At 39.0% G+C, this 25,504-nt stretch overlaps 10 protein-coding genes across 10 annotated transcripts; 6 read left to right on the forward strand and 4 right to left on the reverse strand.

Annotated features, from left to right (window-relative positions):
- Positions 1-6: 6 nt before the first annotated feature.
- LOC18013374 lies at positions 7-2,172 on the forward strand. Its single transcript, XM_024151786.1, has 6 exons — positions 7-117; positions 901-1,067; positions 1,212-1,260; positions 1,347-1,558; positions 1,651-1,752; positions 1,835-2,172. Exons 2-6 carry the CDS (start codon positions 967-969, stop codon positions 2,034-2,036), a joined length of 666 nt encoding a protein of 221 aa, XP_024007554.1. The 5' UTR covers positions 7-117; positions 901-966; the 3' UTR covers positions 2,037-2,172.
- A 660-nt stretch (positions 2,173-2,832) lies between these two features.
- On the forward strand, positions 2,833-3,924 carry LOC18013357 (plant-specific TFIIB-related protein 2). Its single transcript, XM_006395216.2, has 2 exons — positions 2,833-3,670; positions 3,761-3,924. The coding sequence occupies exons 1-2, from the start codon at positions 2,833-2,835 to the stop codon at positions 3,922-3,924; spliced, it is 1,002 nt and encodes a 333-aa protein (XP_006395278.2).
- Positions 3,925-4,910: 986 nt separating this feature from the next.
- LOC18013358 (expansin-A23) lies at positions 4,911-6,029 on the reverse strand. The gene is made up of 2 exons (XM_024151400.1): positions 5,876-6,029; positions 4,911-5,530 (listed from the first exon to the last, which is right to left on the reverse strand). The coding sequence occupies exons 1-2, from the start codon at positions 6,027-6,029 to the stop codon at positions 4,911-4,913; spliced, it is 774 nt and encodes a 257-aa protein (XP_024007168.1).
- A 1,369-nt stretch (positions 6,030-7,398) lies between these two features.
- On the forward strand, positions 7,399-9,744 carry LOC18013337 (UDP-glucose 6-dehydrogenase 2). The gene is made up of 2 exons (XM_006395218.2): positions 7,399-7,493; positions 8,087-9,744. Exon 2 carries the CDS (start codon positions 8,099-8,101, stop codon positions 9,539-9,541), a length of 1,443 nt encoding a protein of 480 aa, XP_006395280.1. The 5' UTR covers positions 7,399-7,493; positions 8,087-8,098; the 3' UTR covers positions 9,542-9,744.
- Positions 9,745-10,829: 1,085 nt separating this feature from the next.
- LOC18013338 (histidine-containing phosphotransfer protein 2) lies at positions 10,830-12,421 on the forward strand. The gene is made up of 6 exons (XM_006395219.2): positions 10,830-11,057; positions 11,386-11,516; positions 11,611-11,682; positions 11,782-11,853; positions 11,946-12,018; positions 12,120-12,421. The coding sequence occupies exons 1-6, from the start codon at positions 10,992-10,994 to the stop codon at positions 12,174-12,176; spliced, it is 471 nt and encodes a 156-aa protein (XP_006395281.1). The 5' UTR covers positions 10,830-10,991; the 3' UTR covers positions 12,177-12,421.
- Positions 12,422-12,968: 547 nt separating this feature from the next.
- On the forward strand, positions 12,969-14,078 carry LOC18013098 (zinc finger protein 568). Its single transcript, XM_024151086.1, has 2 exons — positions 12,969-13,122; positions 13,195-14,078. The coding sequence occupies exons 1-2, from the start codon at positions 12,969-12,971 to the stop codon at positions 14,076-14,078; spliced, it is 1,038 nt and encodes a 345-aa protein (XP_024006854.1).
- A 456-nt stretch (positions 14,079-14,534) lies between these two features.
- On the forward strand, positions 14,535-15,950 carry LOC18013099. Its single transcript, XM_024151142.1, has 2 exons — positions 14,535-15,003; positions 15,470-15,950. Exons 1-2 carry the CDS (start codon positions 14,668-14,670, stop codon positions 15,671-15,673), a joined length of 540 nt encoding a protein of 179 aa, XP_024006910.1. The 5' UTR covers positions 14,535-14,667; the 3' UTR covers positions 15,674-15,950.
- LOC18012885 (alpha-glucan phosphorylase 1) lies at positions 15,870-20,947 on the reverse strand. The gene is made up of 15 exons (XM_006395222.2): positions 20,633-20,947; positions 20,222-20,460; positions 20,032-20,133; positions 19,762-19,938; positions 19,404-19,679; positions 18,827-19,098; positions 18,591-18,708; positions 18,125-18,514; positions 17,880-18,032; positions 17,664-17,792; positions 17,281-17,517; positions 17,044-17,120; positions 16,656-16,842; positions 16,360-16,560; positions 15,870-16,256 (listed from the first exon to the last, which is right to left on the reverse strand). Exons 1-15 carry the CDS (start codon positions 20,868-20,870, stop codon positions 16,140-16,142), a joined length of 2,913 nt encoding a protein of 970 aa, XP_006395284.1. The 5' UTR covers positions 20,871-20,947; the 3' UTR covers positions 15,870-16,139.
- Positions 20,948-21,446: 499 nt separating this feature from the next.
- On the reverse strand, positions 21,447-23,420 carry LOC18012977 (BAG family molecular chaperone regulator 8, chloroplastic). The gene is made up of 2 exons (XM_006395224.2): positions 22,781-23,420; positions 21,447-22,674 (listed from the first exon to the last, which is right to left on the reverse strand). Exons 1-2 carry the CDS (start codon positions 23,393-23,395, stop codon positions 21,694-21,696), a joined length of 1,596 nt encoding a protein of 531 aa, XP_006395286.1. The 5' UTR covers positions 23,396-23,420; the 3' UTR covers positions 21,447-21,693.
- Positions 23,421-24,117: 697 nt separating this feature from the next.
- On the reverse strand, positions 24,118-25,316 carry LOC18012528 (serine-rich adhesin for platelets). The gene has a single exon (XM_006395225.2). The coding sequence runs from the start codon at positions 25,056-25,058 to the stop codon at positions 24,357-24,359; it is 702 nt and encodes a 233-aa protein (XP_006395287.1). The 5' UTR covers positions 25,059-25,316; the 3' UTR covers positions 24,118-24,356.
- Between the last annotated feature and the right edge of the window lie 188 nt (positions 25,317-25,504).

Below are 25,504 nucleotides of genomic sequence, written 5' to 3' on the forward strand. Positions count from 1 at the left end.
TTACCTCAACTCATTAATTTCTTTTGAATTGCAGAGGATGCGAGACTTTCTCCTTCATTTTCCCGGAAAAAAAAATTGAGAGCGACAGAGAGTGTTCAATGTTCATGCTCTCCATAGGTAAAAAAATGTCACTGTCTTTCTGAATATTGATTCAGTTTGGCCTCCTCTGTTCTTCAAAGACCTGAGATTTTTTTTTTTTCAATTTAAACGCCAAAATTTAAGGGTTACTTTCAACAGAATCAATGTGAATTTATTGCATGAAAAATCCAAACGGTTCTTCTTTATTCAGCTTCAGCTTCGTTTGCTTATATATTTTCTTCATTTTTTTGTGTTTTCTCTTTAATTTCTCCCAAATTTTGGAAGCTTTGATCGGTTATCAAAACTTATCATTTTCCTGATTCTTTTGTCTGTTTTCTGGTGTTGAAATCATTTGCATGTACATAAGAAAAGATATCTCGTCTTTCATAATTGTTGCATGCATTCTCAACAGCTAAATTTTCTTGTTATAGCTTCGAAAATAACAATAGACCTATCTATTTGCTTTTGATAGGCTTCTGGAATCTCTCTCTCTCTTTTTTTTTTTTCTTTTTTAATTAGGAAGGTTTACATTTTGGTCACATTGAGATGCAAAATCTGTATCTACACAAATATACTTGATGACGATCATAAGCCAGATTCATTTCTGTGCCAAAATAGTGATCCTAGATCAGATGCTAGAAGCGAAGATTCTGTATCGTTTGAGTAATAATTACATTAAGGATTTCTTCTTCTGGTGGAATATTTAGCAGCATCATCTGCATTTCAATATCTTCTAACAATATCCGCCAAAATTTTGGGATTGTTGGACATTCACCATGCAATGCAGAGTTTTACAAGGCTGACAATGATCTGAAAATGCAGGGGATATATAATAATGCTTCGAATTCAAACGCTGGACTGAGTAATTCAAACACTCTGAACCTAAAGATGGCTGCTTCAATACCGAAGAAGCGCAAAGGTTCAACCTTTTTACAATCACCATGGCACAAAGTCTATCCGCAAGGTTCAGAATTATGTCATAGCATCAGGTCATTTTCTCAGGCCTATCTTTTATAATAATAATACCATATTCTACGTGAGGAATATCGTTCTTTCGTTTTTTTTTTTTTTTAACAGCTCGTTCTTTCGTTCTTTCACCATATTTTGACGTTTGAACATTTGCTCTCTAATAGTATATCTGACCAAGAAAGGGGCCTTGCGACAAACACGCTATGTGAGAAGGTACCAATATTTTCACTTTTCCTTAATTAATTTCCATCTCCATCTTCAAAAGAAGATAATTATTTTATTTTGTTGTTTATGATAAGGTCGATCTAAATGAGGCAACATCTACTTCAAAGAGGAGGCTTGTTTTATCCACACATCTTATGCAACAGCTTCTCCAACCAGCACCAGCGTTTGTTTTCTCCGGTAACAACGCAGCTTTCGACTACGAGACCGTACTTTACTTTGTGTCAAGAATCGCCCTGGCTAATGCATGCCCTCTCGACTCCCATTCTGATTTGAGTAAGAGCACAAAGTGAGTTCCATTATGGTTTTAGACTTGATCAACCTATCTCATTTGTCTTATGTTTATGCTCATGACTTCCCTAAAAAGCTCTTTTTGTCCAGTCGTCAAACTTCAAAGACAGCTAGTGATCAAGATCAAAGATATTCTTCACTCGTCAAAGCTTTCGTGGCGAAAATGCAGAAGCTTGAGAGTGACTTCCAAAGGTGTGGAAATAAGCTATAGTAGCTGATTGTTAATTGCCTTTGAAAAAGATAATGTTTTCTTAAGTATACATTTTTGAAATAGTCTATGCAGCTTGGAGAGGACCACATCGATATTAGACATGATCTTAGAAATCGAAGACCTCGAAAGATTCTCTGTAATAAACCGTCTCGCCACATTTCATAGCCGCGCAAAGACCATTACAAGATCAGTTCCCCAGAGATACGTTGTTGAAATACAAATGCCAATGAACCTACCCAGGCCACTACATTGTCTAACTCTATAATCATCAGTTTCTTTTGGGGAAGTAAATATAGGTTTGATGTGTATTCCATCGGAGATTCTTGAGGGGAATCAGGAAGATAAGCTTAGTATATAGTTTTCATTGTATAAATCTGTCACATGTACTCAATCATCTGTTAATTACCTTGATGTTTATGTAACTCGTTGACATCTACTATATAAAGGAGATTTTGGTAGATGCATATTGAAAGGTAAAAATTTGCAAAAATCTATGACGGCACTACAATAAATAAGTGGTGCATTTTACACGCTGATTTTCATTTCTTAAAATGTGATATTATGTAAGATAGTTTGTTATCGGATATCAAACTATGGGTGAAAAAAAATCGTAAGTGCAACCAATCTCATGTTAGATGAGACTTAATGAAGTTGCAGCAAACATTGGTCTTCCAAATTAGTCTTTCTTTTCAAGTTATGTTCACCCTCCAATTTAGTTCACTCCATTATATCATTGACTATATTTATATGAAATATATTTTTTTCTACAAAAAAAAAAAAATCTACTGTGGTGGAATAATTGTATTTTATGATCTAGCGCGGGTATTGTTTTTACAGTTGTATATATAAATAACAAAGGAAGCAAGAAAAGGAATTTTTCCTTTTGACTATTGGTAAAACTGTAAAAGCATCAAAATCCTATTAGGAAAAGAAATTACTTTAACTCCTTAATCTTCCCCTATAAATACACATCTTTGGCTCAATTTTCAATCCACAATCCAACCACAACAAAATAAATAACTATATACCAAGAATCAAGAAAACCCTAAAAAAAAATACATATGAGAATGGAGGAACAGACTTGCGACTGCAAGAGAGTAACCGTAACGGTGACCGACCAACGTACCGGCGACACAATCTGCACAGAGTGTGGCATCGTCCTCGAAGCTTTCCTCGTCGACGACCGAGAAGAATGGAGAACTTTCGCCAACGACGATAACAGCGACAAAGACCCAAACCGCGTCGGTGGTCCAACCAATCCTCTCCTAAAATCCGGCGGTCTCGGCACAGTCATCTTCGACAAACGCAAAGAAACCATCTCCAAGGACGACTTATCCGTTTTGTGCAGGACACAGAACCTCGTCAAGAACCAAGAAGAAGACTTGTTCGTGAAAGCCTGCGCGGAGATCAAGAGAATGACAGACGCTCTTGACCTAATAAGCGGCGTCGAGTTTAGGGCTTGTGAGATTATCTCCAAGTTAGACGGTGACAGTAACAAGAAGAGGCTACGCAGAGGGAAAGAGCTGATTGCTCTCTGTGCTGCTTCTGTTTCAATGGCTTGTCGTGAGCTGAAACTCTCGAGGACGCTGAAAGAGATCTCCACGGTGGTTAATGGCGTGTATATGAAGGATATAAGAAAAGCGGGTATGTCGATAAAACGTCTTCTTGGGTCGGAGCAACCCGAGGCTGCTCCTCTTCCTCAGGTGATTATAAACACAGGAGAGCTTGTTCGAAGATTCTGTTCAAAACTTAGTCTAAGCCAGAGAGAGACGACGGCGATCAGAGAAGCAGTTGAGAAAGCTGAGAATTTTGATATCAGAAGAAACCCTAAGTCGGTTCTTGCTGCTATTATCTTCATGGTCTCTCAGTTGTCTCTGACCAAAATGACACCTATTCGAGGTGATCACTGAATCATTCTTCTACTTTTGATTTTTGTTTAACTTAAGTACTCATTAATGTGCTGATCATATAACTGTTTTGGTTACGCAGAGATTGCGTTCGTTTCGGAAGTCGTGGAGAATACGATCAAGAACTCGGTTAAGGATATGTACCCTTACGCTTTGAAGATTATACCTAATTGGTATGCTTCTGAAGAAGACATCATCAAGAGGCTAGGAGATATCATAGCTTCTTTGGATTCCGCAAAACTTTAGGGAAGCCTCTATTTGAGAAACTAAGGCAACTCCATGGGATCTTTCAGTAGAAATATATCGTATAACATATGTCTAGTTTCATATTTTCCAATTAATGTTTTTATCTCACTGCAAATAAACTTGTCGGTAAATGGTTGAATATAGAAAGCTTTTTGTGAAGGATAGAACAGACTCTAACTTAAGAGGTACACGATAATAATATAGAAGAGGTCTTTTTCTTATATTATGGTTCTTGGTCCAAATAAACTTATTCACATGCTATATGTTAATTTCATTGTCATATATTACTAGAGTTCAAGTAAGCGAGCTAAGCAGCCGCTTAAACGTTCCTACACTGCTTGGATTTTACTATTAAGCGGATGGTTATATTCGGCTGTTTGGACGGCTATTAAGTGGAGTTAACCTGGCTAGGCGGATCCTCAACGATCTAGGCTGCCTAGACATTTGTCCACCTTTTTAATGGAGTATTGTTTTATATGAAAAATTAAATAGTTATCCTCTAATTATCATTTGATATTTATAACAATGAAAACGTATAATTTGAAATTTAAACTTACAATAACACAAGAGATTTAAATGATAATTTATGAGTTCTATAGTTTATAAATCAGATCCACTGATTTCACATTAATATATGTAATATACCAATCTATTCTACAAACGTTTCGCTTTCTTGAACACTATATATTACAGCAACACAAGAGATATTTATATTATGTAGACCAAAAAAAAATTGTTCAAAAGATTTTGAGGAGTATTATTACTGACTGATTTATTCCATTCTAATACCTGCCACTCTAGTCTACCATGATGATAAATTATTCATCAATAGAACGATGATTTAAATATTGTTTTAACTTCCAACAAAATCCGAAGAAACTAAAAGTGTTATCAATGAAATAATAGCTATAGCTTCCAAATAAAAAAAAACGCTTGAAACTAACGTAATCTGAAAGAAAAAAAAAGAAGAAGAAAAACTAGCGAGTCTAGAAATTTGATCTTCCTTCAAAAGTTTGACCGAATCCCCAAGACTCGGGCGCCACATTATAGAACGTCATGCTCCTACCATCGCTGGTTCGAACCATAAACGAGAGCCTTTGTCCCACCAAATTCACACCGGTATTCCAAATTTGCCCCCAATTCCTCTGCATAGCGACCCAATTACTCTTATCCCCTTTAATCGCCACGCTAATTACATCTCCTGCCCCTCCAACGTTATACACCAAAACCATTATAAAATAAGGATTTCCCTTGATCTCAAACCTCACACCACCACTCTTCTGACAAGCCACTCGCCGGAACCTAACCGGAACTATCCCTCCTCTGTACTCAGCGATCGAAGTGAACATTTTCATCGATAGATCGAAGTGTTTGTTAGGAGGGTTGCACCAATGGTACTGAACCGGTTCGGCGTAATTAGGTGGGCAGAAATTAGTGGCTGTGATTTTGATTGAACCGGCCTTTGGTTTGCACCATTGTGAGTTCACACATTCAAGCTCAAAACAAGCACCACAAGTCTGGCCGTTGTTAAAGAGCGCCGTGCTTAGCGCTGCCGTCTCTAAGCCATAACCTTGTTTGAATAAATCTCCGTAGCCACATGCTCCTTCTGTTATACCAAATATTTTTTTAAATAACATTAGAATATACACATGGACAACCGAACCGATGGTTTACAAAAATAAACTTTTACATAAATAAAATCACATAAACAACTCCTAACACTGGGAGCTAAACATTGAATAAAAAAAAACGAATGTTGTGGAATGAATGGTTACTAAACTACAAAACGTAATTTAACTAAAATATGTGTACTGACTGTGTTTTTGTTACTTATCACAAATCTTATGGGATCAATGAATGAATCTAAAACATGTTTAATTAGAAAAAGAAAGAATATGGTTTGGCCTGCGATTAGTAATTGAAAAGACATTATCAAATAACAAATACTAACGCATGGTTTCTCCGCCGCTAAGGTCGCCGTAGAACGTCGCATGTGCGTCGTACCACACAGAGTTGGTGTTACTAAGACCAACATGAGCTAACCCAAGGTCTGCGACCGACACAAGAATCGCTAGTAACGCCACAAAAGTCATTGATCGATTCATATTTTGTCTTTCTCCGACTAAATTAATAATTCTACTTGAAAAGAAGAATGATAATTTATAGAAGAATATGAAACGTTGGTGTGATATATTGTTTAAGGAATTATGGGGAATCAGCGGAAGATATTTTGCCTTATAATTAGCCTTGAGATTGATTGCAGAATTTTAGTGTCGGGGCATTAATCAAGTATCAAATTAAGCCGATTTGTAATCGACTCTCAATATCTACTGCATTTACTTACTTCCTTACTGAGTACAAGAGATTGATACGTATCTTAATAAAAAATGCCAACTCTAGATTTTGATATATGTGAATTTGATATTTCTGATTCATTTTTTGGTCAGTATATATATGTAAATATGTTTCATGAACCGAGTAAAGATTTTGGAAGCCGATAGAAAGGAGTGACAAGGAAAGGAAAGATTATCCCACTAATCCATCAACTTTTAGTACTCAAAATGTAATTCTGAAAGAACTTTTTTTTTTTGTTGAGTAAAAAAGTTATGAACCGAGGCCCAGCCCGAACATCCCTTCGTGCCAAAGATTAAAACATGCAATATTAATCCCTTTATAAACGCAGTTCTTTTGAATAATGAATTTCTATCAACTCATTGATTGTTTGTCAAAGATATATAAAAAGTGTCATTGACTAAAAGAAAATTCTGATGAGAATGTTTGACCAAAATTCCAGACTCTTAAGTTAGAAACAATATAGCTTAGAGTGTTTTTTTTTATTATTTTTTTTTATTTTAGAGTGTTTTTTTGTTGTTATCAAGCTAAAGTCATGAGTCTCATGACAGCTGACCGCATCATCAGTGGTGACAGTTTACTGTAGTTTGGATCTTGCTCAATTATTTTCAATTATCGTGAAAAACACTCAATAAAAATGATAATTAAAGAAAGATTCTCTAATTCGAAGCAATCTTACATACTTGCTTTTGAAGTTTTGTTAGAAGATGAACTCATGTTTTGTGTGCCTCTTTTCTCAAGTACTTACAACAAACATTTTGAGATTTCAACTTTCAAGTATCGTGACATATTAATTTTTAATAATCAATTTGTTGTTTTTTCCTTGAATTTGGGAGATATAATTATAAACACAACACCTGTAAAATTATAAATAATTTCATTTTCGTTCGTCTACTTGTGTGTATGACAATGTACCAAGCGCGTTAATCACTAAAACACAAGGGTATTGTCGTCTTGTTACACCGTTTTCACTCTGTTTTGCTGTTCTCTTGGAAAGAGAATGACAGGTGTAAAATGAAGAGTGGCTCCACCGTAACCGGACCTGTAGGTTCGTGTGGGTCTCTGATCGGTGTCAGGGGCAAAATCGAGAATCCATGTCTTATAAAAATGCAGCTTCGCTTCGTCTTTGGTCTGACCATGTCCTCGCCATTTCACTCGCTAATTTGTGTCTGAAAATCTCCGAAGGGAAATTTCTTTAACTGTGTAATTCTCCAGAGGTAATAACATCGATAATGCTATCCTCTATCTCAATTCTATCCAAATTTATTGAATTTTCTCGCAAAATTTCCATTTCATGTTCTGTTCGATCGGTGATTCTCGATATTAGATCGGCCTTTTATAATATCATAATTTTCCTGAGTATTCTCGATATTAGATCGGTGAGTGCTGATTTTGAAATTATATACCGTTTACGACAGATTCTAGTCGAGCTAGATTTGTAATTGGATCCGTGTGATTAATTTTTACGATCTTTTTTGTACGTTGGGATCTGTTCCTCGTTAATGATGTTCTTCCTTGCATCTACTAAGTGTTTAATAGTAGTTATGTTTTATTTCAGATCTCATCCTTTTTCTGGGTTTACTAGTAAAAGATCAAACTTTTTAAAATGTCGGTCCGTGTTGTCTTCCTTTCTTTTTCATTTTGTTATCAAATGATCCTAAATTGGAACAGAAAGTTTTCTCCTTTGAAAAGATTGCTCTTTTTTTTTCCCCGTTTTTCTGAAAGGACCACTTTTTGCTGCAGTAAATGAAATCTTTGTTGGTTTCAGGGGTCTGATTATGACTTTGTGTAAATTTTGATTATATTGCAGAAAGGTGAAAAAATGGTGAAGATCTGTTGCATTGGAGCCGGATATGTCGGTGGACCAACCATGGCAGTCATCGCTCTAAAATGTCCCGACATTGAAGTAGCTGTCGTGGATATCTCTGTACCACGTATCAACGCTTGGAACAGTGACCAGCTTCCAATCTACGAGCCTGGTCTCGACGTTATCGTCAAGGAGTGCCGTGGCAAGAACCTCTTCTTCAGCACCGACGTTGAGAAACACGTGAGAGAAGCAGATATCGTCTTTGTCTCCGTCAACACACCGACCAAAACCAGAGGTCTCGGTGCTGGCAAAGCCGCTGATCTCACTTACTGGGAAAGCGCTGCGCGTATGATCGCAGATGTCTCTGTATCCGACAAGATCGTCGTCGAGAAATCTACTGTCCCTGTCAAAACAGCTGAAGCTATCGAAAAGATTCTGATGCATAACAGCAAAGGAATCAAGTTCCAGATTCTTTCGAACCCGGAGTTTCTTGCGGAAGGAACTGCGATCAAAGACCTTTTTAACCCTGACCGTGTCCTCATCGGAGGGCGAGAAACCCCTGAAGGGTTTAAAGCGGTTCAGACGCTTAAAGATGTGTATGCACATTGGGTTCCTGAAAACCAAATCATAACCACTAATCTTTGGTCTGCAGAGCTTTCAAAGCTCGCTGCAAACGCTTTCTTGGCTCAGAGGATTTCTTCTGTTAACGCTATGTCGGCTCTATGCGAAGCCACGGGAGCAGATGTCACGCAAGTGTCTTACGCCGTTGGTACGGACTCAAGAATCGGTTCCAAGTTCTTGAACTCGAGCGTTGGATTCGGTGGTTCGTGTTTCCAGAAGGATATTTTGAATCTTGTTTACATCTGTGAATGCAATGGGCTACCTGAAGTGGCCGAGTACTGGAAGCAAGTCATCAAGATCAATGACTACCAGAAGAGCCGGTTTGTGAACAGGGTTGTTTCCTCCATGTTCAACACTGTGTCAAACAAGAAGATTGCGGTTCTTGGTTTCGCGTTCAAGAAAGACACGGGGGACACAAGGGAGACTCCAGCGATTGATGTGTGTAAGGGTCTTTTAGGGGACAAAGCGAGGTTGAGTATTTACGATCCGCAGGTGACAGAGGATCAGATCCAGAGGGATTTGTCCATGAACAAGTTTGATTGGGACCATCCGCTTCATTTGCAGCCGATGAGTCCAACCACAGTGAAACAAGTGAGTGTTAGTTGGGACGCATATGAAGCAACTAAGGATGCGCATGGTATCTGCATCTTGACCGAGTGGGATGAGTTCAAGAACTTGGATTACAAGAGAATCTTTGACAACATGCAGAAACCGGCTTTTGTGTTTGATGGAAGAAACATTATGGATCTTGCAAAACTAAGGGAGATTGGTTTCATTGTCTACTCCATTGGTAAACCACTAGACGCATGGCTCAAGGACATGCCTGCCGTTGCCTAATAATCATGATGATTCTTTTTACCATATATATATCTTCGTAACATTTGTGTTTTCATTTGTGATCATTGTGAAGTCTTTGAGACTTGTTTTGCTTTTTCTTTAGTGTGTTTGTTATGTAAGCTCTCTTATCATATATCAATCATCTTGTATTCTTTTTTTTTTTTTTTTTTTTTTCCTGGACTTGTATTCGAAATGATTCCATGGATGGAACTCGCTTCAATTTTGTTGTTTCCCTTAGAAAACTAAATAAAACTTACTTCCATCAATAGTGGTCCGGTGACTTTGTGAAGTTTTGATGACAGAGTTTTTTTGTCTGTAAGAGTTGACTTCGTTTTATTTCTTACAGAAGAATATATGCACATTGTTCCTGAGAATCACATGATCTCTCTCTCATCTCTCTGTGGTTTAGAAACTAAAACCGTATCTAATTAGAAGTGTCCAGCTTGGAGATTCTGAGTGTCGGATTTGACACCTAATGATTCAACGAATAAAAGCTTCACGTAAAGATTTGGATGCTTCATGTTTTCGATTTTGTTTTCATGCCCCAATCAATGCTCCTCAACTATCAACCTTGTCTTTTTGGAAAACCTTTGGTGTTTATTTCAGTATTTCTTATATTTTTTCTTAATGCATTTTCGTAATAGTAACTTAGAAATGTGCTTAACCTGTTATTTATTTTCAAAAACTAATTATTCTTTAATTTCTTTACTACTTTTTGAAGGGAAAGATGGGATTTTTTTGATTTTTTTTTTTGATTTTTTGACTAATGAACTTTTTCTCTTAAAGAGCCAAATTAAAAGAGAACAAAATATCAAAAGACACATTAAAGCTTTCTATTTCTAAAGGTGAAAAATGGAGTATTTTTGTTTATTATACTTTTTTCCCTCGAATTTCTTTTTTATTTATTATAATTTTCAGTTACTTTTTTTTTGCAAACTATGTACAACTTACAACTTAATGGTACTTTTTGCAGATTCTCCATTATTCTGATGCACTTATATATGCATGTTTTGTTCGATAATTGTTTTTTTTAAAAAAGACTAATAATAAATAATTTTCTTGTAGTACATGGTTTATCAAATCTCCAAAAAAAGGAGATACGTTTCTGGAAATAAATTTCTCAAAAAATAATTTTAGATCTTTACTCTTTATATATAAAAATGTCCAAAATATTGACGTTTTTTTTCTTTTGACAACAAATATTGACGTTTTTTTTTTTTTTTTTTTTGTCAACTATTGACGTTTTTTTTTTGGTCAAATAAATATTGACGTTTTTTTTTTCCCTTTTAAAGTGAAAACTTTGTCTCTAGATGCAAGCGTTTTAATCCGTGAGAAGACAAAAGTTTCTCTTGGGATTGGCTATTTGCAGAAATTCTAGTCAAAAATCAGTCCAAAGAAACGACGAGTTCCTCCTCTGTCGATCTCCGTTTCTTTGCTCCACTCTCTACTCATGGACGCTCTCGTTGCTCAGTTGCAGATGCAATTTCGTGATTACACCATTTCTCTCTACCAACAGGTTTGATTTTTGTTTTCAAAAACCCAAAATTCATTCGAAGAGATGTCTCTGTGGTTGTATATAGATCATCGATGATAACTGAATTTAGCGGCAGTAGATTTACTCCTCATATGGAGAGACAAGATTCGCGATTAAAGTTATGATTTTGGAACGTGTTCTGTAGATTTTGTTGTTTCTAACAAGTTTTGATTTTGGGATTCGAGTCCTCTACAAAGTTTTCAGGGTTCTTATTAACGAATTGGGTATTTGAATGGGTTTTTCGTTTCAATGTGTGAACTTGGATTCGAGGGCTTGTTGTTAGACTATTGCTTCTGCTTTTTGTGTGAAGGGTTTTCTGGATGATCAGTTTACTGAGCTAAAAAAGCTGCAAGATGATGGAAGTCCTGATTTTGTGGCTGAGGTTCTGTCTCTCTTCTTCGAAGATTGTGTAAAGCTTATCGGTAACATGGCTAGAGCTCTGTAAGTTTTTAATTTTCTCTCATTTACTCACAAGTATCCCAATGTTCATCAAAACTCTGTGGCTAGATCATCATCTGCCTGTGTTCTCTTTCAGGGACCAGACAGGAACAGTAGATTTTAGTCAGGTAGGTGCGAGTGTGCATCAATTGAAGGGTAGTAGCTCAAGGTATGATTTTTGTTTCTGGATTTTTGTCCTAATCTTTAGTAGCAGAAGCAAATCTTGCGTGTGCTTGATTGATGAACCTCTGTCTTGTTCCTAATGTAGTGTTGGTGCTAAGAGAGTCAAAGGCTTGTGTGTTACCTTCAAGGAATATTGTGAGGCTAAGAACTACGAAGGGTTAGAGCTTTTAACTCAGCTTGAGGAGTTAACGTTTTCTTCTTGGAACTCATTTGTTGAGATTTGGGGAATAATAACTCTCTCTCTTACAGGTGTGTGAGATGTCTGCAGCAGGTGGATATCGAGTACAAGGCGTTGAAAACAAAGCTTCAAGATATGTTCAATGTGAGTGATGATTTTGAATAGCTCCATTTTCTGTTTCGGCTGCTTTTATGAATCATTTTCGATGAACAATGAATAGAATTTCATGCCATTGTTTGTTGCAGCTTGAGAAACAGATAATTCAAGCTGGTGGCAGAGTTCCTCAAGTGGATATTAACTAAAAGTCTTGTGGAAGATGACAGAAGAACAAGCTTAGATGACTCCAAACTGCATTCTTCAATTTCTCTCTTAATTTGTTTTGGAATTTCGTTTGCTCAGAAGACGCTCAATAGAATGTGTGCAAAATGAGAGAAGTGATTCTTGTTGATAAAATCCCTAGTATCTATTATCTGATCTCATCCGAGAAAACTGACATTTGTGGACTGATTCATGTATGATATTTGGTTTGTTCTGGTTCCTTTTTAAACCGGTTCGGTTTTGTGTAAGATATGATAGCGATTAGAGAGAGAGTACGAAGTTAACAGTAGGCGCGAGTGTAGGAGATAACTATCCTCTGCGGAAAAGCCTTATACCTTCCACAACAAGTAACTTTTCTCATAGGTGTCTTTGAGTAGTAAACTGATGGAGAGAGCGAGATTGGTCCAGACTCTGCGAAAAGTGTAACGTGTTGTCTAGGGTTTTAAAATCAGCGATTCAGGCCTTGAATCCTGAAACCAAGAGAGGATTTTGCTTCTGGTAAGCTGATTCTTGTTGATATCCAGTTTCTTCCATCTTCTTCCCCATTTTCTCGAGAAAAAAGCTAGCCCTTTTTCGAATTCTCGCATTTTCTAGCGGAATCAAGATGAAATTTTCAGGATTTCCCGATAATGTTGGGGTTCGATTCCGGACTTCGATTCCTACTTTACTTCGTTTTTTTTATCGTATTGGTGATGAACAGGCTTACAAGCAGAGAAATTTCATCTTATTGGCTGCGAAATCCCTAAGAAGCTTAAGCTTTGTAGTCAAAAGCAGAAATGTCTCAGAAGCATCATGGTTGCATAATTTGCGGGAAAGTGTTCGCCACCCCAAAAGCTGTGTATGGTCACCTGAAGATTCATTCTCGGCTGCGACGAATTTGGGGTCTTAAGGAGTCTAATGTGTGCTCGATTTCAACTTCTGCTAAAGAGACCTCCACCAAATCAGAAACCCTTGATCCATTACGGAGAGGACATAAAGCCACATCTTCCTTGTCACTCAAAGAATCTTCTTCTTTTATGACTGAGTTTGAGCGACGTGAGATGAATGAAGCTGCAATGAGTTTGGTTATGTTTTCTGAACGAGTTGCTGTTCTCAGAAGTTTGTCTCCTGGTGATGTTTCCATGGATTTAGAGCTTGAACCTATGCAAGAGAAGATCATACATTGTGTTGAGTCGAAACAAGTGTCCAGCGAAGTGTTTTCTCACTCGGGTTTTGAGAAGTCTAGTACTTGCAGTGATGTTGTTGCTCAGACATTACCTTCTACTCCGAGAATTAAGTCGCAGATAAAACGCGAGAGTAACTCCAGCTATAGATGCAAAATATGCGGCAAGAGTTTTGAGCGTTCCCAAGCTCTAGGTGGTCACCAAACACTTCACAGATCGATTAAAGGCCAATTAGCGCTCAAAAAGGACGATTTTGAAGGTGGTAATTCACTGTCTCTGCTGACTGACTCAGGAGCTAAGCAGGTTGTTCCGAAACTATCATGTTTTGAAGTCTCTCAGGACGAATTGATTGAACTTAGAGATACTAATGACAAGGAACATAGTGTTCTGTCAAAACAAGAGTTCAGTGAACTGTTTTCTCACTCAGCTTTCGGAAAGTCTGGTACTGGCAGTGATGTTGTTGCTCAATCGTTACCTTCTCTCCTTACAAGTAATCTTCAGAAAAAACGACAGAGCAACTCCAGCTATAAATGCAAAACATGCAGCAAGAGATTTTGGTGTTCTCAAGCTCTAGGTGGCCGCAAAACACTTCACAGATCGAAAAGGCAATTAGCGTGTAAAAAGAAGGATCTTCGAGTTGGTAATTCACTGAATGACTCATCAGAAGCTAAAAAGATTGTTTCAAAACTATCCAACTTTGAGGTCTCAGAAGGAGTTGATTGAACTTGGAGATACTAATGTGAAGGAAGGAACATTAAGTGATGGATTTTGTCTTTAATGTTTCCAAGTCTGGCAAAGCGTTTGAGGTTATCTACACAGAATCTTCTGATTAGCTGAACAACAAGGGATGTGTAAGAAAGAGCTGGAGATTAAAGCTTTTAGAATGATTTGAATTGTGAAACTTGTTTTCTCTTCTTTAAGAGTGCAGATGTATAGTTGACATTTTCTACTGTAGATACTGTTACAGACATGAAATAGAAGAAAGAAACCAGCTTTTGCCACTCTGAAACTTCCCTCCAGCTCTGCCTCAAATACAGTTCCTTTTGGTTTACTCATGTTTCAGAATATCAGAATCAATCGACCTAATCATCCAAAGTGAAACTGTTTTACTTTTTCCAAATAATCCAAAAGGACAATGAACAGGTTTCGATCTAACCGGTCCGAACATCGAGCCTTTTGTCCGGTTTCAGTGGAAAATGTACGAAAATTCCCTTTTTTGATCCAGTTGGAAATGAGAAAAAGATCAGAAGATCAGAAGATCAAATCTTTTTGTTCGGGAAAATTACAAAAGCTTTTTTTTTTTTAATTTCCCATGGATTATAGCCAGTGGCAACAGACGCCGGCGCCGGCGATGCAGCCGGCGGAAATGAATCAGTCCGCATTTGATGCGAATAACGCTTCTTATTATGCTTACTACGCGCCAGCTCTTAATCCAAACCCTGATTTCACCTCCGAATCCTCAGCTATTGCGATTCCACCACCGCCTGGAGTAGTTGATGCTTACTCCTCCTCAGCTGCGACTGCGACGGCGTCGTATGTGACGGTGGATACGACGCCGTATCACACATTGGATACGAATGCTCAGAGCTTGGCTTGGCGAGAGGCTGTTCGTATATATGGCACCGATCCTCTTGCGGTTACAGGAGCTGTAAGTTGTTTCTCTTTCCTTTCACAGATCATGTGAATATTTAGATGAGGAAGGCTATGGCTTTTTGGGAAATCAGTGGATCAAGATGATAACTTTCATGGATGACTTAGTGATTCACGTTCACCCCTTTGTGAGTTAGGATCTGTGGATAAAGTTCGGTCCTTTGCAACAAGTTCTTGATGCATTAGTGAATTTCCAGTTCAAGAGTGTTAGTAGTACTTCTCTGTGATTGCTCTGTTTTGTTCAGACATCAACGTATAATGTCTTGAGATTCTTGTTTGCACAATTGATATGTTTGCTTTCGGATCCATATTTCGTTCCGTACAAGGTGATCTGCTTATGCTTCATACTTGCTCTAGAAAAGGATACATCATGTAAGCAAGTTCTAGGATCTGAAGAAATCGTCTCGAAATTTGAAGGTTAATTGATATTTGCTTGTATTTTTTTTTAATTGAGGGCGAATCAGGGGGCCATAGAGCAGCCTCATAGCATATACCCGGGCTTCTCTTGTCCAAGCCACATAGTTCAAGCTCAACTTCCTGGATTTGTCTCGCCGAAGAAACAGTCAAAGAAGGCGAGGTTGTTCGATCTGCTTACTGTGAAGTTTGTAAGGTTGACTGTAACGGTCCGAGTGTATTCGAGCAACACAAGTTGGGGAAGAAACACTTGAAGAACTTGGAGAAGTTAAAAACATGCTTACCCGTACAGTCTAACACAGGCTCTTCTTCTTTGGCCGGACTAACCATTGCAGTCCCGTTGATAGGACCACAAGAAAATCCGTGTAAAAGCAAGGCCAGGAAGAACGTGAAGAAAAGAGCGGAATCAACAGAAGATCTAGAATCAAAGAGACGGAAAGTCATGGAATGTGGGGCAACAAATGAGTCAATTAGATTGTGTAGAATATGCAACGTTGTTTGTAATAGCGACAAGGTTTACAACGATCATTTAGCCGGTCAGAAGCACGCCTCTAAGGCGGTAAAAGCCCCTGTTAATTCCTACACTCTTTGAATCTTATTTCTTGCATTCACTGTATTGCATCATTACATAACATGATTTCCTTATTTACCTGGATACACTGGGAACTTGGGAAGTAGAAGAGACATTCAAAAGAGTTCTTAAGGTAGACTAGTTAAGGCTCATGGAAGTTCGACTTGCTTAATGTTCCATATGTCTTTGGCATATTCGTGGATCGTCCTATCGCTGCTAAACTTGAATGAACCTGCTGTGTTCATGATTGACATTCTCGTCCATCTCTGTAATCATTAACAGAAATTTCAAGGTTTGATCTTTAGGACGTTTCATATTGAGTCAACGTATAAAAGCTTTGATGATCAACGAAAAAGCATCACTACTTACTTTCTGGTCTCGGTATGCCTCGTCGACTTTTTCTTGGCATTCAACATAACTAGGAAAGTCTTTGCCAACGAGGAAGTAATCCGCTCGTCCAAAGCCTTCATTTCCTTCCAAAGAGCCAATAAGTTCATCATAGTTGTTTGAGCCGAAGACACCACTTCTAACGAATTTCTTGACTTCTTCAAAAATAGGATCCGGAACAAACTGGAATGCAAAGACAAAAGAGGTGAAAATGAAGTTATTGTTTGAGACTGAGAAGAAGACGAAAGCACATCAAGATTTACTTCAAATCATTATACCTTCCCTTCTGCTCTCTCTTTTCTGAGGTTCACAATCTCATGAGCTTTTGCACCGAAGAGGAAGAAATTTTCTTCGCCAACTTCATCTCTAATCTCTACATTTGCCCCATCCAAGGTTCCAATCAAAATGCAACCATTCATAGAAAACTTCATGTTGCTTGTCCCACTCGCTTCCATCCCAGCGGTACTGCAGAGAGAACTCTAATTCTTCAGAAAATTGATTTTAACTTTTTCTAATAGTTCCTCATGTCAAGATTTGTTGCTAAGGTTCTCATAATAAACATCTAAACTAGTCCAGTTCCTGGTTTACCAATTATTTCAATTTCAGTGTTTCAGCCTCATGGAGTTGTGACCAAAAACTAGAAGGTGACTTAGCCAAAGAAGTTACCTGATGTGCTGAGAAAGCTCACTTGCTGGAATGAGCAATTCAGCAACACTGACATTGTAATCAGGAACGAAGATAACCTACAAGGTAGTTAACACTTTTAATTAGCAGTAACAATAATATAGGTCTCAATTTTCACAAGATGCTGAAAACAGACTTGATGGAGGATTATGCAGGTTGTCTGCTCGGAATATGATTGATTCAAGCACGTAAAAGTATATATAATAAGAGGCCACGTACCTTTAGCAGGTCACCTATTTCTGGATCATGGTTAATTGTAGACCCAACATCTGTGATGAATTTCACAATCCTCTTAGCTTGCACATATGTGGCAAATGCTTTCCCCCCAAATATGCAAACTCTTGGAACAAATGCCTTCTCCCTCTCACTGGCACTCATTTCCTTCATCTTTTTGTAACGATAAACAATTCCCAAGATATTAAGCAGTTGTCGCTTGTACTCATGGATACGCTTGATCTGCAATAGTTTTCAATGCAAAAAGCAATAAATTGACACGATTCATTAGATACAGCCTGGATGTGAAGTGGTTTTCTCAAACAAAAAAGCAGCATCCACGCAACAACTCATCAATCTAAGAGTAAATAAGATCCTCCAGGACTGACCTGAATGTCGAACATTGCATCCGGGTTGACAGTATATCCGGTTCTTTCCTTGATTAGTGATACAACCTTCAACTTGTTCTTCTTTTTTGCTGCTCTCCACTCGGATTGAAGATCTTCATTATCCGCAAACTGGATAAAAACCGAACCAAGGTAACCAGTGTCTTACTATAATGACAACAGCATGTGAAACAGCATCGAATCTGATATAGCACATACCTTTCTTAGTTCTGAAAGCTTTTCAGTGTTTAAGACCCAGTCTTCTGTGCCTATCCAGTTAGTTATAATATCACTTAGATACGGATTGCAAAAACGAATCCATCGCCTTGGTGTTACTCCATTGGTTTTATTCTGAAATTTATCCGGCCACAACTGCAACAAATATAGAATATTCAACAATGAGATTCGTGTTCTTCTAGATAGCACATTATATAGCATAATGCTTCACTATTTAGAATATTTACCTTAACGAATTCATTAAACACATCCTTCTTCACTATTTCACTGTGTATCTCTGCAACCCCATTTACAGCATGACCACCCACAACAGCGAGGTTGGCCATACGGACCATCTTTGGAGGTTTTACTGTAGGTTCTGGGATAACTTCCTCTTCCTCGCCAGCAGATCTTTCCTCTTCTTGTTCCTTTTTCACCACAGTTTGAGCATCTTCTTCAGAGTCTTCGAACGGGCCTATGGTGTTTATTGCAGAAACTGGTTTGTTCTTTGGCTTCACAATCACATCTGCAAAGGCAGAAGGCAACTCCACGTTCTCTAAGATCCTCATTGCCTTCAGTTTCTCCTCGAGTAAGTCAGGATCCGCGGTGCCATACTCAGAAACAATTGTGCGAACTAGCTGCAATGCATAACAGAGCAAATTAGACCAAATATGGAAAAAATAAAAGAGACATTTGGTGTTGTTCAGGAATGACCTCCTCATCAATCATTTCTATAATCTCCACATGACGTGGCAGCAATTTCTCCATAAGTTCTAAACTCCACTTCTCCAGAGCCTCAGGCAAGACTGTATGGTTTGTGTATGCCACAGTCCTAGAAACATTATTAACTTTTCAGAAACACACTGAAAACAAATAAGAAGAAGAAACTAGATTATAGGTATAGACACAGTGTGGAGTTCTAAAATTAGTTCAGTCACTTGAAAAGGTACCTTTGAGTGATTTTCCAAGCGTCCTCCCAGCTTAGTCCTTTCAAGTCCATTAGAATCCTCATTAGCTCAGGAATGCACAGGGTAGGGTGAGTGTCATTCATCTGCACTGCAACCTTCTCTGGAAATTCTTCCCAGTTGATGCTTCCTCCAGACCGTGTCTCATAACGTGCAATGATATCTTGGAGCGAGGCCGAGCACAGAGTGTACTGTTGCTTCAGACGAAGAGCCTTTCCTTCAATTGACTCATCTCCAGGATAAAGCACGTAACAAATCTGATTCCATTATGGGAGAAGGGAAGTAAACAACTATTTTTCAGTATGTACACTAGAAAGCTCGTTGTTATATAAACAAGAACAAGTGAAGCAAGACTAACTCTTCATGTAATAACTAATTAATTTCTGCTCGTTCTCATTCAATGTATGCACTTTTGTAAATAGATCATGAATAAGATAGAGTTTAAAGGTGCTTGCTATGAATAACACAAATGTGAAAGCAACTTTAAATGAAACTTAATGCATCTTTATACGCATTGATTGATGCTCGTGCAGGCTAAGAGGAGAGTAGAAAAGATACAGACCTTCTCAGCGTTAAATAGAGCTTCTGCTGCCTCAGTATGCTTCCCAGAGTTGTATGAAGATAAATCAAAATCTTCTGAAGGGGCTTTTGTTGACCAGAGTCGTAGATTGATGGTAGACTTAGTTTTATAGCCAGGTATAGGAACATCATAAGCAACGGCCACTATGTCTTCTCCACCAATCCACCGTTTCTTACCATCTGATCCAAAAACCACTTTTCCATAGAACTTTACAGGATATGAGACATCATTCCTGACTATTTCCCAAGGATTGCTTAGCTGAAAAGAAACAGGTAAGTTAATCAACATGTACAATGCTCAGCATTGCTTCACTAGAAAAAGCTGTTTTTGGGAAAAAGACCTCAAGCCAATCTTCTGCCGCTTCCTCCTGCCCATCTTTTGTGATTCTCTGTTTGAACAAGCCATACTTGTATCTAAGCCCATAACCCCATGCCGGATAATTCAAAGTTGCCAAGGAATCCAAAAAGCACGAGGCAAGTCTCCCGAGTCCACCATTACCAAGTGCAGGATCTGGCTCCTACAAATTGGAAGTGAAGAATTTAGAATCTCAGCACAGAATCACGAAGACGACAAGATAAATCTCCAGTAATCAACATGTTTAACAACTCGCCTGACTAGCTACGCTTTCAAGATCAAAGCCAAGACTCTTCAAAGCTTCAGCATAAGGGCCAGTAAGCCCAAGATTACCCACTGCATTTGATAGGGCTCTACCCTACAATGCGAGAGCTGGTCAGATCATTAACAACCAAGTAAAAGATTTCTGGGAGTCAAACGACAAGAAAGGAAGAGTTAAAGCAAACCTGCAAAAACTCCATGGACAAATAGTAGGCCTGTTTCACATTCACTCTGTTGTAATACTCATATGTAGCGTTCCAGTTTATGATCAGAGCGTCCCTAACACTTTGTGCGGTGGCAAAGAAAGCCTTTGGCAGCTCAAACTTCTCCGGAGAAAAGAGAGGCGTGAACTCCGAGTGGTACTTGATGCTCGAGGCAACCGAAGCAGCATCTGGAGCAAACGGGCTCAGGGAGGTCAAAGCTTCTGATTCAATTAAAGATTTATAAAAGGAATTTGTTCAGCAGCACGAACATTCAACAATCAGTAACATTCACTATAAATTCCAAATTTCATAGCCCAATTTAGAAACATTTACGCGAGAAAAAAAAAAAAAAAGCAAAAACAAATTGAGAGAGAAACGAAAGATAAATTGGACCTTGTTCGGAATCGATAACTGCATCGGCGATCTTCTCCTTTGGCTCGCTAGAAACGGATTTCACCGATGAAAACCGCTTTCTCGTCGCCGCCGGTCGCCAGGTTCTGCTCTGCGCCGGGAACATCCTCGTTCTCCATCTTCCATTGTCGCAACGACGACCAACGAGGCTCGACAAGGAATTGCATTGGACCAAAATCTCAGCTCTGTTCGATACACCGGAGAGTCGCATCGTATCCATCTCTCTCTCTCTCTCACTCTCTCTGAAAACGTAGAGTAGAGAACACTGGAGTGCTCAGTCTTTTGAGTTTCACGAGGCAAATCTTATCAGTCATCTGAGATTGACTATAAACACGTGGCGTTTATGTCCATGTGTCATGGTCTTATTGGATAACGAGACTGTACTTACCCGTGACAGCTCACCTTTTCTCAGTGGGTAGTGAGCTGATTCCTAGAGGAGAGATATTTCTGGGAGAAAGCGACAAGACAAACAATATTAAATTTATTCAACAAGCAACATGCACCGTCCACGTGTAAGGTGTCTCGATCGTTACTTTTGTCACTCGTGAAAATATTTCTTGTATTGAACGGTTAGGTAGTCTTAAAATGTCTTACTATCTTATTAACGAAGCAAATCTCACAGCCTATAATAATCAATAGCATAATCACTTTGCCGTCAAATTCCAAGAACTAACTTTTATGTTACTTTAGTTATGTCTATTGACCCAATTGACATTGATAGTGCTAATAGTGATTCGATTGTACAAGTTTGTCTACATGAACAAGAAGCATGTATTACACACAGTCAAGAATAATGCAAGAAACAAGATTTCTTATTGAGTAACAAAAACAAGAGTATTCGGAATTGGAGCAAAGAATACAAAAAGCCGGAAACAGATTTAGCAAGCCAAGAAAACACTCTAACAGATCTTCCCAGAGGAAGTTGAACCTAACCTAAACCATCTGGTTATGTTACACAACAAAAAAAAGTTATCTTATTGGGGTCACGGAACATACCAAAATGCAGTTTTTTTCGAGAATTAAACTAGTCATAACCAAACTGGTCAAGGTTCCATCTTTAGTGGCAATGGAGGAGAGAACATTAAGCTTCCTTTTTGACTCTGGATCTCCCTCCCCTGTTCATTACTTCCCGGGTGATTGGCATTTCTTGTAACTATTGCGTCCCCTTCCCCGCCCTCTGAAGAAGAGACTTCATTTTCAGAGTGAGTTTCTTCTTCTCCTTCAAAGCTCTCGTTTTCCTTGGGCACATGTTTGATTTCCTCAAACTCATTCCCATTCCCTTTCTTGTCTCCATTTCCATCGCTTGATATGCTTATCGAGTCATTTCCCTCGCTTATGCTCGACTCTGGCGTATCTCCATAAACCTTATATACGTTCCCATTCTCATCAAAGCTCACAGTTTTCACCACCCGGGTTTTTCCTCCACCTCCTTTCACCAAAACCATGTTCCTAGTTTTCGAACCATGCTTCCTTTCATTATCCCTGGACATCACGAGACTTTCTTCGCCACTATCAACTGAATCATCCTCAGCACTCGAAGTTAGATCATGTGTATTTCCATATACCTGATACACATTCCTGTTCTTGTCAAGTACCATGTTTTTCCTAACCGGAGGCTTCACTACATTGCCTTTCACAAAGGCTCCAGTTCTAAACTTAGAGCTACCAATCTTCTTCTTATCAATAGCATTCATTGGGACTTCTTCACCATCATCAGTCATGGAGTCCGACTCTTCTAGCTCTGCATTGCTATCTTCATCCTCACCAGAAGAAACAAAGACTTTCCCCATTCGGTTCCTCAACTTCTCGATTGTTCTGTCTTCTGCTACACCAAAACCCTGAGGCTTTTTGCCATCAGAGCCCTTAAGTTTGTTGTAGCTACGCATAAAGCTCGCATTTACTACAGATTTACCAACAAAATCGTAACTTTGAACAGCACAATCATCTATGTACTGCAAAAACCTCACCAAATCTCTACTCAATGATCTCTTACTATTTCGTATCATTGGATCAATCCTCCTACCCTGATAGAGACAAGTGATGAAAAATGAAAACGAAGTCAAAGATCTAGAAAACCAAAAGAGACAGAACTTTCGAAGACATTACAAAAGGGTTTCCTGAACAAAATACCTGAATCGAATCCAGTTGCAGAAGCAAGTCTGTAGCTTTCCGAGAAACAAGCTTGAAAGGGAAATGGGGTTTCCCAGAAACCGAAGATTTGAGAGAGACGAAGCTAGATTTTATCGTTGCAAGCTCCTTGAGATGCCTAAAGGATATGGATCTCCGAACCAGGTAAGAGCGGAAATGGGTTTGAATGACACGCGCCGCGGAATCTCTCAGTGTGGAGTATCGACCGCGACGTTGGTCATAACAAGCTGAAAACTTGTTCAGCGACGACTCGAGATCATCGATTTTGCGAAGAAGACAAGAGAGAACAATGTGGTCGGATTCTCGCGGAACGTTCTTCTGCTTGTGCTCCCGTCTAATACCGTTAAATCTCACACACTGGATTTCGCAGGAGCAGGTCTGGTCATAAGATTGCCTTTCTTGTTGCTGATTTGGGAGGTAAGAAGCGACGAGATGTAGAAGATTATCCGGCGGCGGCGGCGGCGAATGGTGGTTGGATTGGGTGCAGCAGGGAGTAGAATCGGCGTAGGTGCAGCAGCGTGATGACGTGGGAAGTAGGGGGATGGTATCGTGGTGGTTCTGCCGCCGTAAGAAGCCGTGGTGGTGGTGGGACGCCATGGGATCGACGGCGAAGTTTACTAGATTGAGTGCATAAAATGGCTTTGACCAGTATCGATCCCGTGAAAAGAGGAACAAGAAGACAGAGAAAAATAGCTTGAGAACGTCATGCAGTCCTTATCATATATTACAATCCGGCACGCACTTTACCTTATTGACCGGTCAAAACAAACCGGTGATTTTCACCATTTAGAATGATTTTTTAACCATCGATATTTTCCGGATCCAACACATATTTTACATGTCACTGACTACTAATTCTCGTTTTGATACCGAATGGACAAATCCTAATTTTAATTTGATAACATATGTTCCACCTATTTTACAGATGTTGCATCCTGATTTGCAATTTGCTTCTGTATCCCATAAATCTCACATCTTTAGAAGATTTTGCATTCTTGCTCGATGAAAATCATATTGTTTTTATTTTTATCTTCTTATTTTTATCAATTTGAGTTACTAAACCAGAGACAGTCCCTTAATATCAGTGAATAGTTATGAGTGTTATGTGCAATCTACACAACCAAGGAGTCAGTGCAAGGAATAGATTGAATTACACAATTTCAATTAGGGATAACCATTTTTGGGGGATGGGCTCAACAGCAACTTTCCAGTAGTCCAAATCTGTATACCATTAGTCCAAATCAGAATACAACAAAACCTCAACATTTTGTTTTACCTAAATTGGCACCGTGGAATAAAGTTGGGTAAAGATTGCAGCTTTAACTTTTACTTTTAAGTTATGATAAAAAAATTATGGAACAAGTGTTCATTTTTTTCCAGAACACAGAAAACGACAGATGGAGGAAACTCTGGAAAAACAAGCGTGGCTTGGGTCATCGAGCCAAATGTCCAAAACTCTCTGTTACCCACAACAACTCATACACATTCCAAGACGGTCCGAAAACTAAATGAAAAATAAAAGAAAAATAACCTAAATCATAATTAAATAAGATAAACTCTACCACGACGGAGAAGTATACGACGGCGAACCAGACGGCGAAGAAGAGCCATCGTTGTTGTTACTATTGGATTCACTAGCAGAGGTTTCCAACGACCTCACATCTTTCAACGAAACAGAGCATGCCTTTTCAGGAAGACCCTTCATCGGAGTCAATGTCGGCGTCGAATCTCCGGTTACGTCGTTATCTTCCTCGCCGGAAGAAGACGAGTCTCCGGTCTCGAGCCGCGACGGTGACGACTCAGGGGTTTCGAAAGGCGTGGTTGGTTTACTTGCTGCTTCGTTCGAGTAAATTGGGTTCGATATGTAGACGAAATTATCCACTGAATCGTTATCGATGGGTACAATCAGATCAGGAGAAGCTTGTAAAGATTGTTGACGGTGAAAATGAGTTTTGGTTTGGAAAAAAGATTTTGGAGTCTGAAGAACGCCTGTGGTTAGAGGATTTGGTGAAGAATCGATGTTAGATGGCGAAGTGTCGTTGGTGGTTGAAATGGCTTGAGCGAGGCTTGTGGTGGTTGTTGCAGTGGGGACGACGGTGGTGGTGGTGGTGGGGAGGGAGAGGGAGTTACGGCGGCGACGGCGAAGTAAGAGAGAGCAGTAGAGTTCGGCTAGTAGTACTAATACTAAGCTTAAAACCATGACCAAGCTCACTACCATTACCATTGTTGCCGCCATTATCACCTTCGACGAGCTATTCATTTTTTATTCTCTCTCTTCTCCTTCCTCTTCTCCTTTCTCTTCTTCTTCTTCCTCTTCTCCTTTCTCTCTTCTCTTCTCTTTTCTCTCTCTGGGTGGGACTGAACACAGAGAGGAGGAGAAGAGTGGTGAGTGAGTGGTAAGAAGCAGCGCTCTGTTTTTGGCGGGAAAAGTGGGTTCTTTGCTTTTTTTCAGGGACTGTGTGGGCCTATTTGCTGAATGCAGAGAAAGGGACGATTGGGTACGAGGAACACGAGGCTCTCTGTTTTACGAGCTTGAAAAATTAATAAAAGAAATTTTGCCCCCATATGGGAGGGTATTATTGTAAATTTCAGATGTGAGTACTGAGTAGCATGTTAATTTTGCAGGTGAGAAGAGAGAGGAGGATAAGCGAGTGAAAAAGGAGTCTCAAAGCTTTGTGAGTGAGTTTGATCACCGATGCTTCCTCG

The sequence above is a fragment of the Eutrema salsugineum genome, unplaced genomic scaffold (genome assembly GCF_000478725.1).
Source record: "Eutrema salsugineum unplaced genomic scaffold, Eutsalg1_0 scaffold_6, whole genome shotgun sequence".
Lineage (NCBI taxonomy): Eukaryota > Viridiplantae > Streptophyta > Magnoliopsida > Brassicales > Brassicaceae > Eutrema > Eutrema salsugineum.